Source organism: Aotus nancymaae, unplaced genomic scaffold (genome assembly GCF_030222135.1).
Source record: "Aotus nancymaae isolate 86718 unplaced genomic scaffold, 86718_ANA_hifiasm-v0.15.2.pri h1tg000030l, whole genome shotgun sequence".
Lineage (NCBI taxonomy): Eukaryota > Metazoa > Chordata > Mammalia > Primates > Aotidae > Aotus > Aotus nancymaae.
In genome coordinates this window covers 24302657-24317072 of record NW_026988443.1, presented here as the reverse complement: position 1 = coordinate 24317072, position 14416 = coordinate 24302657, and the positions used below count along the sequence as shown (strand labels likewise).

Sequence of the window (14416 nt, the reverse complement as noted above, 5' to 3'; positions counted from 1 at the left end):
GTCATCCTTTGGTATCTGTTGGAGATGAGTTGCAAGACTTCCCACAAAATTTTCGGATGCTCAAGTCCCTAATATAAAATGGTTTTGTATTTGCATATAATCTATGCACATCCTCCTATATACTTCAAATCATCGCTAGATTACTTATACCTAATACAACGTTAAGTGCTACATAAATAGCTTTTATACTGCATCATTTAGGGAATAACAACAATAATAACAACCCATTTCATATAAATGGGTCTATGAAAATACCACTATTCATATAGCTCACATTAGTACTATTTCTTCTGTTGTTCATCTCTTCTTGAATTTACTTTGTCTCTGAAACATACTAGCAGAAATAGGGAACAATGGCATCCATGCTTCCATAAAACTACTGCCAAAGAAATCAAGAGCCCCATGGCACCTTCATTTCTAAAGTAATTCTCCTTAGGTAGTGGCTTCCGCTTAGCCTTCTCCTACTTTTTAGTTCTAAGTCCCATCATCAGCCAAGACAGAAGTGTTTCTTGACCTCCTGGGCTTAGGTGATCCTCCCACCTCAGCCTGCCTCCCAAGTAGTTGGGACTACAGGCACGTGTCACCATGCCCAGTTTTTTTTTTTTTAGAGAGACGGGGTTTCACCATGTTGCCCTGGCTGATTTTGAACTCCTGAGTTCAAGTGATCTGTCCACCTCAGCCTCCCAGAGTTCTGGGATTACAGGCATGAACCACTGAGCTGAGCCAACATAGGTGTTTTGATCAGCCATCTGCTTCATCTAAATCTTAAAGACACTCACCAAAGCCAGGCAATGATTTGCTAATTTTGAGTGTTATAATCTTCCTCAAAGGGTCATAATCACATTCTTTACAAATTTCTGTATGTGGCTTCTAAAATTTCTCTCATGAAGCTGCTTAGCTAAAGAATCCTACACAAAGTATTCTTTTTATACCATCTGAACAATGGTGTAATCTTATTAGGGTCCAAAGTATAAATGCCAATTTCAAATGTTCTTACTGACTATAAGACAGTCAGTATAATCTTACAACTCTGGGGTAAAACCAGTGAAGTTCAAATTCCAGCCTCATCCACTAGATTTGTGCCCCTGGGAGTATTAGTGAATCCCTCTGTACCTCAGTTTGCTCATTTATGAAATAAGGACACCGGTACTACGTCATAGGATTTTTCTAAGACTTAAATGTGAAAAACGTATTTAAAATGCTGTTATACATAAACTGCTTGACATATAAATTGCCCAAAAAAGGTTTTCAATTATTACTAATACTGAATTTATTCTTTTGACTAGCATGTCCCCCAAAGATTGCTTCAAGTAGATTTTTTATTTTATTTATTTTTCTTTCTTTTTTTTTTTTTTTCTCTTTTGAGATGGAGTTTCGCTCTTGTTACCCAGGCTGGAGTGCAATGGCACGATTTCGGCTCACCGCAACCTCCGCCTCCTGGGTTCAAGCAATTCTCCTGCCTCAGCCTCCCGAGTAGCTAGGACTACAGGCGTGCGCCACCATGCCCAGCTAATTTTTGTATTTTTTAGTAGAAACGGGGTTTCACCTTGTTGACCAGGATGGTCTCGATCTCTTGACCTCGTGATCCACCCGCCTCGGCCTCCCAAAGTGCTGGGATTATAGGCGTGAGCCACCGCACCCGGCCTCAAGTAGATTTTTTAAATTAAAACTAATTTTTAGGCCAGGCACAGTGGCTCACACCTGTAATCCCAGCACTTCGGGAGGCTGAGGCGGGTGGATCATGAGGTCAAGAGATCGAGACCATCCTGGCCAACACGGTGAAGCCCCATCTCTACTAAAAATACAAAAATTAGCTGGGGGTGGTGGTATGCACCTGTAGTCCCAGCTACTCAGGAGGCTGAGGCAGAGAATCGCTTGAACCTGGGAGGTGGAGGTTGCAGTGAGCCGAGATCACGCCACTGCACTCCAGCCTGGCAACAGAGCGGGACTCCGTCTCAGAAAAAAAAAAGAAAGAAAAAAGAAAAAAAAACTAATTTTTTTCTTTTCTTCCTTTATTTATTTATTTATTGTTATTATTTTTTTTTTTTTAAGAGAGGTTCTTGCTCTGTCATCCAGGCTGGAGTGCAGTGGCATGATCATGGCTCAATTCAGCCTTGACCTCCTAGGCTCAGGTGGTCCTTCCACTTCGGCCTCTTATAAAACTAATTTTATAAAGATAAGCATAATCAGCCAGGTGCAGTGGCTTACACCTGTAATCTCAGCACTTTGGAAGGCCAAGGTGGGCAAATCACAAGGTGAGTCTTCAAGATCAGCCTGACCAATACGGTAAAATCCAGTCTCTACTAAAAAATATAATTAGTCGTCCATGGTGGTGCAGGCTTACAGTCCCAGCTACTTGGGAGGCTGAGGCAGGAGAATTGCTTGAACCCAAGAGGCAGACTTTGCAGTGAGCCAAGATGGCGCCACTGCACTCCAGCCTAGGTGACAGAGCAAGACTCTGTCTTAAAAAATAAAAATAAATAAAAATAAAATAAAATAAAAAATATATATATATGTGCATAATCAACAACTGAGCTCACTATTAGAAACTTTTCTGGCTGGGCGCGGGGATCACGAGGTCAAGAGATCTTGACTGTAATCCCAGCACTTTGGGAGGCCGAGGCGGGTGGATCACGAGGTCAAGAGATCGAGACCATCCTGGTCAACATGGTGAAACCCTGTCTCTACTAAAAATACAAAAAATTAGCTGGACATGGTGGCGCGTGCCTGTAGTCCCAGCTACTCAGGAGGCCGAGGCAGGAAAATTGCCTGAACCCAGGAGGCGGAGGTTGCAGTGAGCCAAGATCACGCCATTGCACTCTAGCCTGGGTAACAAGAGTGAAACTCCGTCTCAAAAAAAAAAAAAAAAAACTTTTCTGTTCTCTCATCTTCAAAACTAAACACCATATTTAGTAAAAGACTAATCACAATGTTTCCTCAGTGAGAATGATGAACATTCATGTCTGGGAAGCAATAATGATCACCACCTATTTACTATGTAAATATTAAAAATGAAAGAGAATGGGCCAGGCACAGTGGCTCATGCCTGTAATACCAGCATTTTGGGAGGCCAAGGCAGGCAGATCGCCTGAGGTCGGGAGTTTGAGACCATCCTGGCCAACATGGTGAAATTCTGTCTCTACTAAAAAAAAAATACAAAAAATTAGCTGTGCATGGTTGTGCGTGCTTGTAATCCCAGCTACTTGGGAGGCTCTGGTGGGAGAATCGTTTGAACCCAGGAGGCAGAGGTTACAGTGAGCCAAGATAGTGCCACTGCACTCCAGCCTGGGCAACAGAGCGAGACTCCATCTCAAAAACCAAAAAAAAAAAAAAAAAGAGAGAGAAAAATATCTATTTTTCAAAAGCTATTAAGAACAAATAAAAATAACTGAACTCTCATGTAACACGTTTAGTTCAAATCATCACATATATATATCCTTTATTATAACATCACGTTTATTTCCATCTGAAAGCTAGATCGATTATCTGTAGTTAACCCATAAAGAAAATTTCTATCTTTTCACTCAAGTACATAATTATCATTGTCTTATACCCTGTTAGTTTATTTAACCTTGACTTTTATTAACACAAAAGCAAACAGAGGACACAGGATTCTTTTTAGTGTAACTTGAAATCCTAGCAACAGCAAGAAAAGATAATACTATAAATTAATAAGCAACATTTCTATTGAAAAAATGTCTTTTACCTCTCTGATGTTAACAAGTCTATATCCTATGCCACTAAACAATCAGGCCTAACTGATCTCTCAGATTAATTTGATCTTTACTGTTTGTCAGTTACCTGTTACTCTTAATATAAAATATAATCTGATGAGTCAACTTTTTCATATAAAAAGTGGCCATTTTTTATATATAATACTAATCACACTAGGAAATATTTTTCCGTACTACCATTTTGAAGTTTTAGGGGACTCCTGGAATAATTCAAGTCAACAGTAAATTAAAATCAGGCCAAGAATCACCTGATTAGAAGAATATGAATTTACATCTTTTTATTTTAATAAGCAATAGAATTCCAGTATTGAGTGAAAATAATGAAAGAAGAGTTTAGGAAGGGACACAGAAACAGATGGTAAGAAATCAGAGAGATGGATCTAAAGACAAGAAGCTGGGATGAACTAGGTATGACTTTTGACATGTTTGAACTTCATTATTTTCATAATATTTTTAACTTACTAGATATGGATCCATAGAGATTATTAGATAAATACTAAACAAGAAAAGAAACCAACAGATTATTTTCATGTTAAATGTTTTCAAAAAATCCTTTTCCAAAAAGGTATCTTCATACATAACATAGGCATTTATGGTCTAACTGTGATATAACAAGGACCCTAGGAAGAGATATAAATCAGAAATATTCTATAAAGTCAATAAAACATTATTACTATGTTTAGGATTTTCCATTTGTGCACTATAAAGTATAATTCTATATGGTACCATATCAAACATATTAGCAGTAATAAAAAAAAATCATAGTTTATTTTCTCCTCATTGTGGTATTTCACAATTTCTTTCTTTTACTTTTTTTTTTTTTTTTTGAGATAGAGTCTTGCTCTGTTACCAGGTGCCAGGCTGGAGTACAGTGGCTGAATCTCGGCTCACTGCAATCTCCCCTTCCTGGGTTCAAGCAATTCTCCTGCCTCAGCCTCCCCAGTAGCTGGGACTACAGGCAGACGCCACCACGCCCAGCTAATTTTTGTATTTTTTAGTAGAGACGGGCTTTCACCATGTTGGCCAGGATGATCTTGATCTCTTAACCTTATGATCCGCCCGCCTTGGCCTCCCAAAGTGCTGGGATTACAGACGTGAGACACCGTGCCCAGCCCCACATTTTCTTTTAAAAATCTTCCAGTATTGGCTGGGAACGGTGGCTCACGTCTGTAATCCCAGCACTTTAGGAGGCCAAAGCGGGTGGATCACCTGAGGTTGGGAGCTTGAGACCAGCCTGACCAACATGGAGAAACCCCGTCTCTATTTAAAAAAAAAAAACTCTTCCAGTCTTAAATGTTTAATTTAAACAAAGATTGTGGCCAGGCACACCTGTAATCCCAGCACTTTGGGAGGCCAAGGCAGGTAGATCACAAGGTCAAGAGATCAAGACCATCCTGGCCAACATGGTGAAATCCCATTTCTACCAAAAATACAAAAATTAGCTGGTGTGGTGGTGCGTGCCTGCAGTCCCAGTTACTCAGGAAGCTAAGGCAGGAGAATTGCTTGAACCTGAGAGGCAGAGGTTGCAGTGAGCTGAAATCACGCCACTGCACTCCAGCCTGGCAACAGAGCTAGACTCTGTCTCAAAAAAAAAAAAAAAAAAAAAAGATTGTATCAGATCAGCATTCAGCTCTTATTTAACCAGTTCTTTCATCTGATACATCATATGATCTCTTAACTCATGCTTTTAAAATCATTAAAAATTTTAAATCTATTGTTTATATTTACCTATCTTTCCAATTTGTTTATATTCTTATTTTTCCTGTTTTATCTATGATTTTTCTACCATCTTATATCTCTATATTTCTAGAATGATGATACTTTCATTTAGTGTCATTTCTATCTCAGTTTTTCATTTGCCAAAATGAATGGTTTTCATTATAGAATGTATAAGAAATGGTGTCTTTTCTCTGCAGCTGAATTTTTTTCCCAGGCACTACAAAGAGGAACTCTAGCCTTCAAATTTGAACTTACTAATGGCAAACCATTTCATTTAAAAAAAAAAAAATATATATATATATATAAACACACACACACACGAACCATCTTCTTTAAAGAAGGAAAATACAAGAATAGAATTGAAAAGTAAAAATCTGTGGTGTACACTTTTGTCTAGGATTTTTTTTAATACAAGTTACTTTGTATTAAATAGCATAATTTTTATTTATTTTATTAAGAGTATCACATATTAATTATGGGGTTACCAGAAACATCATTTAATGGCCATGTATTATAACATTAACTAGACGGGACCCTTTTCCCATTGTCAGGCAATTATCACATTAAATTTAAAAAGTGACTGCTAGAAAGACTAGCACTGTTTTGACAGGAAGGTTAAATGCCAACTCCGTTGAATAGTAGACATTTTGAATTTACTTGCAAAGTTTAATAATACCCAAGTGTAGGTTTTCCAACCGTGTTTCCAAAAAAGAAAAAAAAAATTAAATTTGGAAAATGTACATTCTATTAAAAAAATTAACAAATTATATCACACCAATTACTTAAATTCCCCTCACTCTGGGCCAAGTTTTTCATTATTATTAATAGATGAAAATCTAGACTCTTGATGTAAAACATCCAAACATAAATATTACTAGACAATACTTGATATTATATACCATTGTGAGTTAGTACAGCACAGTAGTTAAGAGCCTAGGCTAAAGTGAGACTACCTGGTTCTACAATTTACTGGCTCGTCACTCTGGGTGAGTTATTGGACCTCCCTATGCCTTCATTTGCTCATCTCTAAAGTGGGATAATCATCATCATCTCCAAGGGTAGTTAGGAGAATTCACTGAGTTCTTGCTTGTTTGTTTCACTCTGTCTTGTTTGTCTCACTCTGTCACCCAAGCTGGAGTACAGTGGCGTGATCTCGGCTCACCACAACCTCTGCCTCCCAGGTTCAAGGGATTCTCCTGCTTCAGCCTCTTGAGTAGCTGGGATTACAGGTGTATTTTTTTTGTTGTATTTTTAGTAGAGATGGGGTTCTACCATGTTTGCCAGACTGGTCTCAAACTCCTGACCTCAAGTGATCTGCCCCGCTAGGAGTTCTTATTTCTAAAGTTCTTGGCACACAGTAAGCAATCTATAAATATTATTTAGTAGTTTAAAATTGTTTAACTTTAGCTAATATTTATTGAGCACTTACTATGTGCTAAATTAAATGCTTTACATGAATTTGCCTCAAATCATCTTCACAACAACCTAGGATAAGACACTATCATTGTGCCCATTTAAAGATGAGAAAATTGAAGCAAAAAAGATTATTAGGCCAAGGCGATACAAGTAAATGTCAAGAGCAACAATTTGAGGTCAAATCTAGCAGCATGGCCTACAATTTTAACATAGGTTATAGGATACACTACACACTAGAAGCAGTAGCCTCCTTCAGTACTCTATCTTAAAAAGAGGACAGGAGAGGGCCGGGCGTGGTGGCTCACACCTGTAATCCCAGCACTTTGGGAGGCCGAGGCGAACGGATCACGAGGTCAAGAGACCATCCTGGCCAACATGGTGAAACCCTGTCTCTACGAAAAACACAGAAAAATATTAACTGGGCGTGGTGGCGTGCACCTGTAGTCCCAGCTACTCAGGAGGATGAGGCAGGAGAATTGCTTAAACCCAGGAGGCGGAGGTCACAGTGAGCCGAGATCACTCCACTGCACTCCAGCCTGGTGCCTGGAGACAGAGTAAGATTCTGTCTCAAAAAAAAAAAAAAGGACAGAAGAGTCACAAGAGACTTTGCTGAAATAAACTAGAATAGTCCAAGAAATATTTTACAAACTATAAAATAGAGTAATTACAAATTAATGTAAGAAATAAGTCACTATAATACAGAAATACTTATGTATGAAGTGATATGATATTTGATATTTGTTTTAAAATAATCCAGCTTGGGAGAGAAGGGATAAAAGAAACAAGATTAGATTGACAATGTCTAAACTGTGGTGATGGGTATTATGGGGGTTCATTATTTTATTCTCTCTACTTTTATATAGTCTTTAAAATGTCAATAATAAAAAAGAAATAGCAACAAGGTGGCACAAATTAGACACTTCATTATAGAAGCAAACAACTTTTTTAAGACACTGTCTCAAAAATTTTTAAGAGACATGACATAATTAATACTCACACATTTTATATTTTATATATTATTTCTAAAAGGGTAGCCATACTTTAAATAATTGAGAATCTTAACTAAAATGAAAAATTAACAAAAGTACTTAGGCATAAACATGTAAATATATATACTAAATGGTTGTCTGTATTTCCATCAACTCACTAAAAATATTTGCTTAAATAACACTTTTTTTTTTTCAAGTCTTTCTCCTCCCTGATCATCTCTATGATTATGACAATCTATGGTCTGTTGCCCAGGAAATGGGATGGGCTTGTACAGACAAATATGTCTCTACAACATGGTCACAAATTGAATATGAATAAAAACCAGGAATCTGCTTCACTAAGAAACACTGCTAAAAATTTCTCACTTCAAATTGTAGTTTTAAAAATATTTGATTTTCATACTAATACATATCTATGGGCTTCTGATACGTACAAATATAACCAATTATTAATTTGAGAACATTTTATATGCTCTAAATTATACTGTTAAAACAATTTTGCTGATACTAAAGGAAAAAAACATTTATTAAGCTAGACGTTATACTAGGCACTTTAATGCATATTGGCTCACTAAATTTAAGAGACAACTACATTTTAACAGGAAGAATATTAAAGTTTAGAGAGGTAAAACCACTTGCCCAAAGTCACAGAACTAATAAGTAGCTAAGTTGATATTCAAATTTAAGCTCAACTACAAAAACCCACATTCCCCTCACTATCCTAGACTACCTCCAAGGGAGGCAAAAATCTTCTCAAGTCAAACTTAAATGTTTAGGGCCTTTTTAAAGTAGACGGTAAAATGTTTGTTACTGGTTACATGCATATTTCACTGTGGCAGCTTGGCTTTGGATAAAGAGCACTAACCAAAACACAGAAAGTATTATTTCTTCTACTGTGGGATTTTTTTTTTTTTTTTTAGTTTCTTAATTTCAGCCTCAGTTTCTCTTCTCTACAATTGGAAAATTAATATCTTTGCTGTCCAATTCGAGAATTACAAAGATTTAAAGATGACATATTGTGAAATCACTTCAAAATCTACAAAAACAACACAGAATATTTTATGTCTTAAAATGTTAAAACACACACACACAAAAGCCGAAAGTTTTCTAAGTAAGTGTAAGCTATTTATCTACAGATTCTATCAACATTTCCAGAACTTTCTAAAACTCTTTCCGCTAAGCATAACTCAATCATCATCGCTATTACTTGGCTTTCCTTACCCTTAAGTATAATGCAATAGTAATGGCATCAATGTTTTTGCAATAAATAATTAACATATCATTTTGAAATGCTCACCATATAAATGTTCTAAATTCTGAATTTTCAAACTAATTATGTGTTTGGTGCCACTCTTATATTCATGTTCATCTTTGGGTCTTTTCACATTCCGTTTTGTGTATAAAAAAGCTAAAATGAAGATTTGGAATTCTAAAGTAGAACACCCAACACACAATTTAAAATGATTTTTTTTTTCAATGATTCTCAAAGCAGATACAACAGCCAACAAGCACATCACACGCAGCAACAAAATCCACTGAAACATTCAACTGCTCTAAAAGAAGGATCAGACTGTTCAGGAGAAAACTATATTGTGTGAGTTTGCAAAGTTTCATACTTTCCCATTTAAACTCCACTTCAGAGAAAGCCTTTGCATACTAACACAATATGCTTTAAAATGATACTCTGCTGACCTTCCAATAGTCCAGCTCTATTAAAATTCTGTGTTGGGTGTAACTTCAAAGAATCTGAAAAACACAAAAAGCGTTAGGTACTTTTTATGCTGAATGAGGAAAAAATGCCAAGGATAGCATACATCTCTTATATAACTGCAATGTATTTTTTTTTTTTGAGATGGAGTTTTGCTCTTGTTGCCCTGGCTGGAGTGCAATGGCACGATCTCGGCTCATCGCAACCTCCGCCTCCCGGCTTCAAGCAATTCTCCTGCCTCAGCCTCCTGAGTAGCTAGGATTACAGGCACGCGCCACCACGCCCAGCTAATTTCCTATTTTTAGTAGAGACTGGGTTTCTCCATGTTGGTCAGGCTGGTCTTGAACTCCCGACCTCAGGTGATCCACTCACCTCGGCCTCCCAAAGTGCTGGGATTACAGGCGTAAGCCACCATGCCTGGCCAACTGCAATGTATTTTTAAGAGCTAAAGTCCATATTTATGAATATATTCCCTGCAGAAGAGGCTGAATTGCCTCTACTCTGGTCTACGCTAAACCTAGATTTTCATAAAGTATATGTTTCATGGAAAATTATCTGGTGATTACTGCCCAAATGGTGTTAATGTCTTGACTATTTTTAGCACTCAATTCTAACACATTAGCCCTGCTCTAAGAATCATCTCTTGATATGTCTCTTTCTTTTGACATTCAAAACTACAATATTTCTAAACTACTTCAAGTAATGCTGCCCGAAAAACATCCTACAGTATAGTGGCTGCCAATTAAAGTCATTGGAGCAACAGACAGTGGCTACAGTTACTAAGTAGGGCTCTGTGTACAAAATCAATGGTCAGTCCGTAAAGCCCAGTACCTTTCAGAGTAAACCATCTCACTCTGATTCACTTAAACAATTTAGAGACGCTACTACGAAGGTGAAGTCCCCTTTTTTGGAGGGGATGGAATAAGCAAACGGATACATCAAACCAAAAGCAGAATTTCTCAAGAAGGGGGTTCACAATGGCACATTTTTTCTTCATACGGTGAAACGAATAGTTAACCACCCAATTAAGTTTTTTGCCCCCTCCCGGTGGTTTAAAAGCGGTAAAGAGCGCAGTGGGAGTATTTTGGTTTTGATGCCCCTTGCACAGGAAACCTGTTCTGACACATTCTTGTGGTGTCCAGTATAGGAATTTCACCTGAGTAGAGCTCAGCTCCAGTGCTATTATTTCAGATGGTGGGAATCCCCTGCAAGCCTTAGCCAAAAGAATTCTTAAATGAAAAATCTCTGTCCTGAGCCCCCTCCCTGCAACCAGCCCTTGAAGGGAAAAGCAGAGAAAATTCTCAAAGGACAGCGTCTGTGCCTGAGCTGGTCCTCATGGGAGACGAGAGAAATAAAACCAATCCAGAGAGGGCACCCCCATCTTTGTAAAAAAGAAGGGAGAAGTAATTAGAATGCCACGGAGGTGGGAAGAGAAAAAAAAGAAAATTCGGGCCCTTTCCAGCAAGAAGATGACGAGGAAAGGAAGAACGCCTGGTAGAGGGGGGCTGTCCCAACATGGGGAGGGAGTGGATTAGGCCTGAGGGAGAGGGGGTGGAACGACGGCGCACAAACAAGCTGGAAGGGGAGGAAAATGGTGACCCTGCACCCAGAACCGGCTCCAGGCCACGACGCCCGCTTGGGGGCAACTTTGCTGGGGAGGAGGGTCCGGGTAAGAGAAGACACGGCTCCCCGATCGCGACGGTCCCAGTGCGGGGGCCCAGTCTGGGACCATCCCCGAGCCCGGGAGGCCGAGGCCGGCGGCTCGCGGAGCGTGGCGGGGCCAGACGGGCAGAAAACTGCTAGGAGCGACCGGTGCCGCAGAGCCCTGGGGGCCGACGGAATCCGGGCCCGGAGCTACCCGCGGCTCCGCGGGGGAGGGGCCGCCACTGCTCTGCACGCCCCCTCCACCGTCACCCAGACCCCTTCGGTCTCTGCCCGTTCTGGCAAGAGAAGCCATCAGGGTAGCGGCTCAGCCGTCCCCAGACCCGACGGGGACCCTCCGTCTCCCCTGGCCCGGTCTCCCCGCCCCCACGCCCCACCCCCCAGTCTGACTCACCTCGCGAGTATAGAGACTTGGGCGATTCCAGGTCTAGGTCCGCGCTGAGCAATGAGATGAAGTCCGAGGGCATCGCAGCTCGACCCAGCCCGGCCCGAGGGCAGCGGGAGGGGGGGAGCGGCGGTGGCGGCGGCACCTCCTCTCCGGGACCGCGGGCACCGAACCGGGGGCGGCGAGGCGAGGGCGGCTGCCGCTGCCTCCTCCTCGAGGGTAGTGACTTCCACCGGGCCAAGGACCGAGGAAAAGGAGACGAGGTGGAGGGGGAACTCCACGGGGACTGATACTCGGCGGCCAGGAGAGGGGTTCAGGGCGGGGAAAGGGAAGGGGGACAGCCAAAGGGTCCGTTCTGTGCTTCTCCTCAGCGAAAACTGACGGTCGCCGCCACCGCCGCTGCCGCCGCCGCTGACAGGAATCTGAGCCCCGCCCCCCGCGGGGCACTGCGCAGGCGCGGAGGTGGGGGGAGCGCCCGAGAGCGCGGAAGAGCCGCGGCGGTCCCGGAGGGCGGGGAGGCGCGCCAGGGAACAGCAGCAACAAGCGCCTCACTTCCTGCCGCCGCGGCCCGAGCTGCTGTTCCCGACCCGGGAATGGGCCCCGCCGCCAGGGAGGGAGGGAGGCTGGGAGGTGGCCGTGCGCTGGGGCCCCGGGGAGGGAAAAGGTATGGTGGCGGCGAGCCTGAGGCGGCAGGCGCCGCGCGGAGCTGAGCGCAGGAGACAGAGCGGAGGAAAGCGAGGTGTCTGCCCGAGCCGGGGACTGACCCCAGAGGCGGGCGGCGGGCGGCGGCCCGGCCTGCCTGGCCCTGGGTCTCGCAGGGGACCGAAGTGTCATCGCTTGGACAGCCACCAACCCTTTGAAGTTTTCATAGCAGTGCCTACAAAGGGACTGTCGAAGCCATTTCTTAATTAGGAAATGGCAAACCGTATCCCAAAACCTCAAGTTATTGATTGTTTTTAATTAAAGTACTTTCTCTCCCAACACGCCTCCCACCTTTGGAGGCTGAAATTATTTAAAAAAAAAAAAAAAAAGATCTTTATCATTGTGCTGGGGCATCCGGGTTATTCGGAGTGGGACACATAAGACAATTAAAAAATTGGATCATGTGAATCCACCTGGCTGTTCTAGAGGAAAAAGGAAAAAAAAAAAGCAAACCTAAACGCTACTCTTCCAGTTTTTTCTTTCTTTCTTTCTTTCTTTTAACTTTTGGACTAGGCAAGGATGGAGGAAGAACGCATTTAATTGAGTTTTTGCTCTTGCTTTTCTGTTCGTGGAGCAAGTTTCCGTTGCAAACACTTAGAATCCTCACACCGCAGACCGTTTCCTGATTCTAATAGACTTCTGAGAAAATTTTAATCAAGTTATTGAAATATCAGCTGGAGTGCAGGGTCTGCATCTTGGGAAGTAATTTAAATCTTGTGTGGAATATTGATGTCAGAAGCCACATGGGCAAGGTTTTTAAGCTATTCGAATTGGTTTTTTTTATATATATACAAGGATAGTTACAAATCATGAAAATCAGTCTGTTGTTTTGTGTGTGTGTAGATAGATATATATAAATTATAGAGGCTTTTTCCCGTGAAATTGAGCAGTTCCTCAGGACTTGGAGTGCTAGGGTTGGGGTAAGAAGCTCTCAGCAAAGGAGGCCCCCAATGCAGATGTCGCTGAGGCAGGGCCCTTTACAAAGTTTTACTTGCAGACCTGCAGTTTAAACGTGTGTCATCAGAGCTCACCTATCTTCCCATCTCAACATTTGATTCAGGTTGCCCAATTGTCTTCACTGAATTCTGTGTAGTAATCAACCCTGTGAACATTAGTCTCTCGTCAGAGGTTCAGAAAGCTTTTCAGAGCCACCCCAAGATGGCAAAGGAGAACAGGAAAACTACCTTCACATTTCCATCTCTACTGCATGCTGTTGTGACAAGTCCCAAGGGAAGTCCCTTCATAACTAAGAGCCCCACTCATTAGAGAGAGGAAGATTCAAATCTCACATTGCCCAACAGGCCAAGGCCTACTGAAATCCTATAGCTTTTGAATTGGAGTAAACAGGAGACCTAGGGTAGTGGAGAGGAAATGCAATTCACCACCCAATACTAAGAAAGTTGAGTGAATCACTCTGAGCAGATCCCTTTTCCCCAGACCTATGTAATCACTTCACAAACTTAGGGTATAGGAAATCCCCAGTTTTTTTTTTTTCTCTGACCCTAATTAACTACTCTAGAACTGGCAAGGCTTCTTCCTTTTTATCTCGATACTTCTCTGCCCTTTTGTGACCTTTTTTTCCCCCAATGAGGCTTCGTTGTGTATGTTAATCAGATTTCCCCTGATTAGGTAAAAGCAAAGTGAAAAGGGGCCCACCAAAGTGTGGCTTGACCTCAACTGTGAATTCCAAGAAGGATTCTGTGGCCTCAGGCCTCACCTCATTAGGTCCTGCATTAAACTCGGATTATATCTAAATAGTTATTTGAAAAATCAGTGCCCACTCCCACTGCTTGCACCTGTCTTTTTACGGAGATAGATTCTTTTTTTTTTTTTTTTTTGAGACTGAGTTTCACTCTTGTTGCCCAGGCTGGAGTGCAATGGCACAATCTCGGCTCACTGCAACCTCCACCTCCCAGGTTCAAGTGATTCTCCATTTTCAGCCTCCTGGGTAGCTGGGATTACAAGTGCCCACCGCCACCCCCGGCTAATTTTTTTGTATTTTTAGTAGAGATGGGGTTTCACAATGTAGGTCAGGCTGGTCTCAAACTCCTGACCTGAGGTGATTCACCTGCCTTGGCCTCCCAAAGTTCTGGGATTACAG

General features: G+C 41.6%; 1 protein-coding gene across 3 annotated transcripts in view; it reads right to left on the bottom strand.

The window, feature by feature from the left end:
* NFAT5 (nuclear factor of activated T cells 5) overlaps positions 1-11697 on the bottom strand; it is a 131041-nt gene extending 119344 nt beyond the window's left edge. For all 3 annotated transcript variants that reach the window (XM_021672552.2, XM_064383244.1, XM_064383243.1), the window contains exon 1: positions 11623-11697. In XM_021672552.2, the coding sequence (XP_021528227.2) occupies positions 11623-11695 (73 nt within the window). In that variant the 5' untranslated portion in view covers positions 11696-11697. The remainder of the gene's footprint in view (positions 1-11622) is intronic.
* Between the last annotated feature and the right edge of the window lie 2719 nt (positions 11698-14416).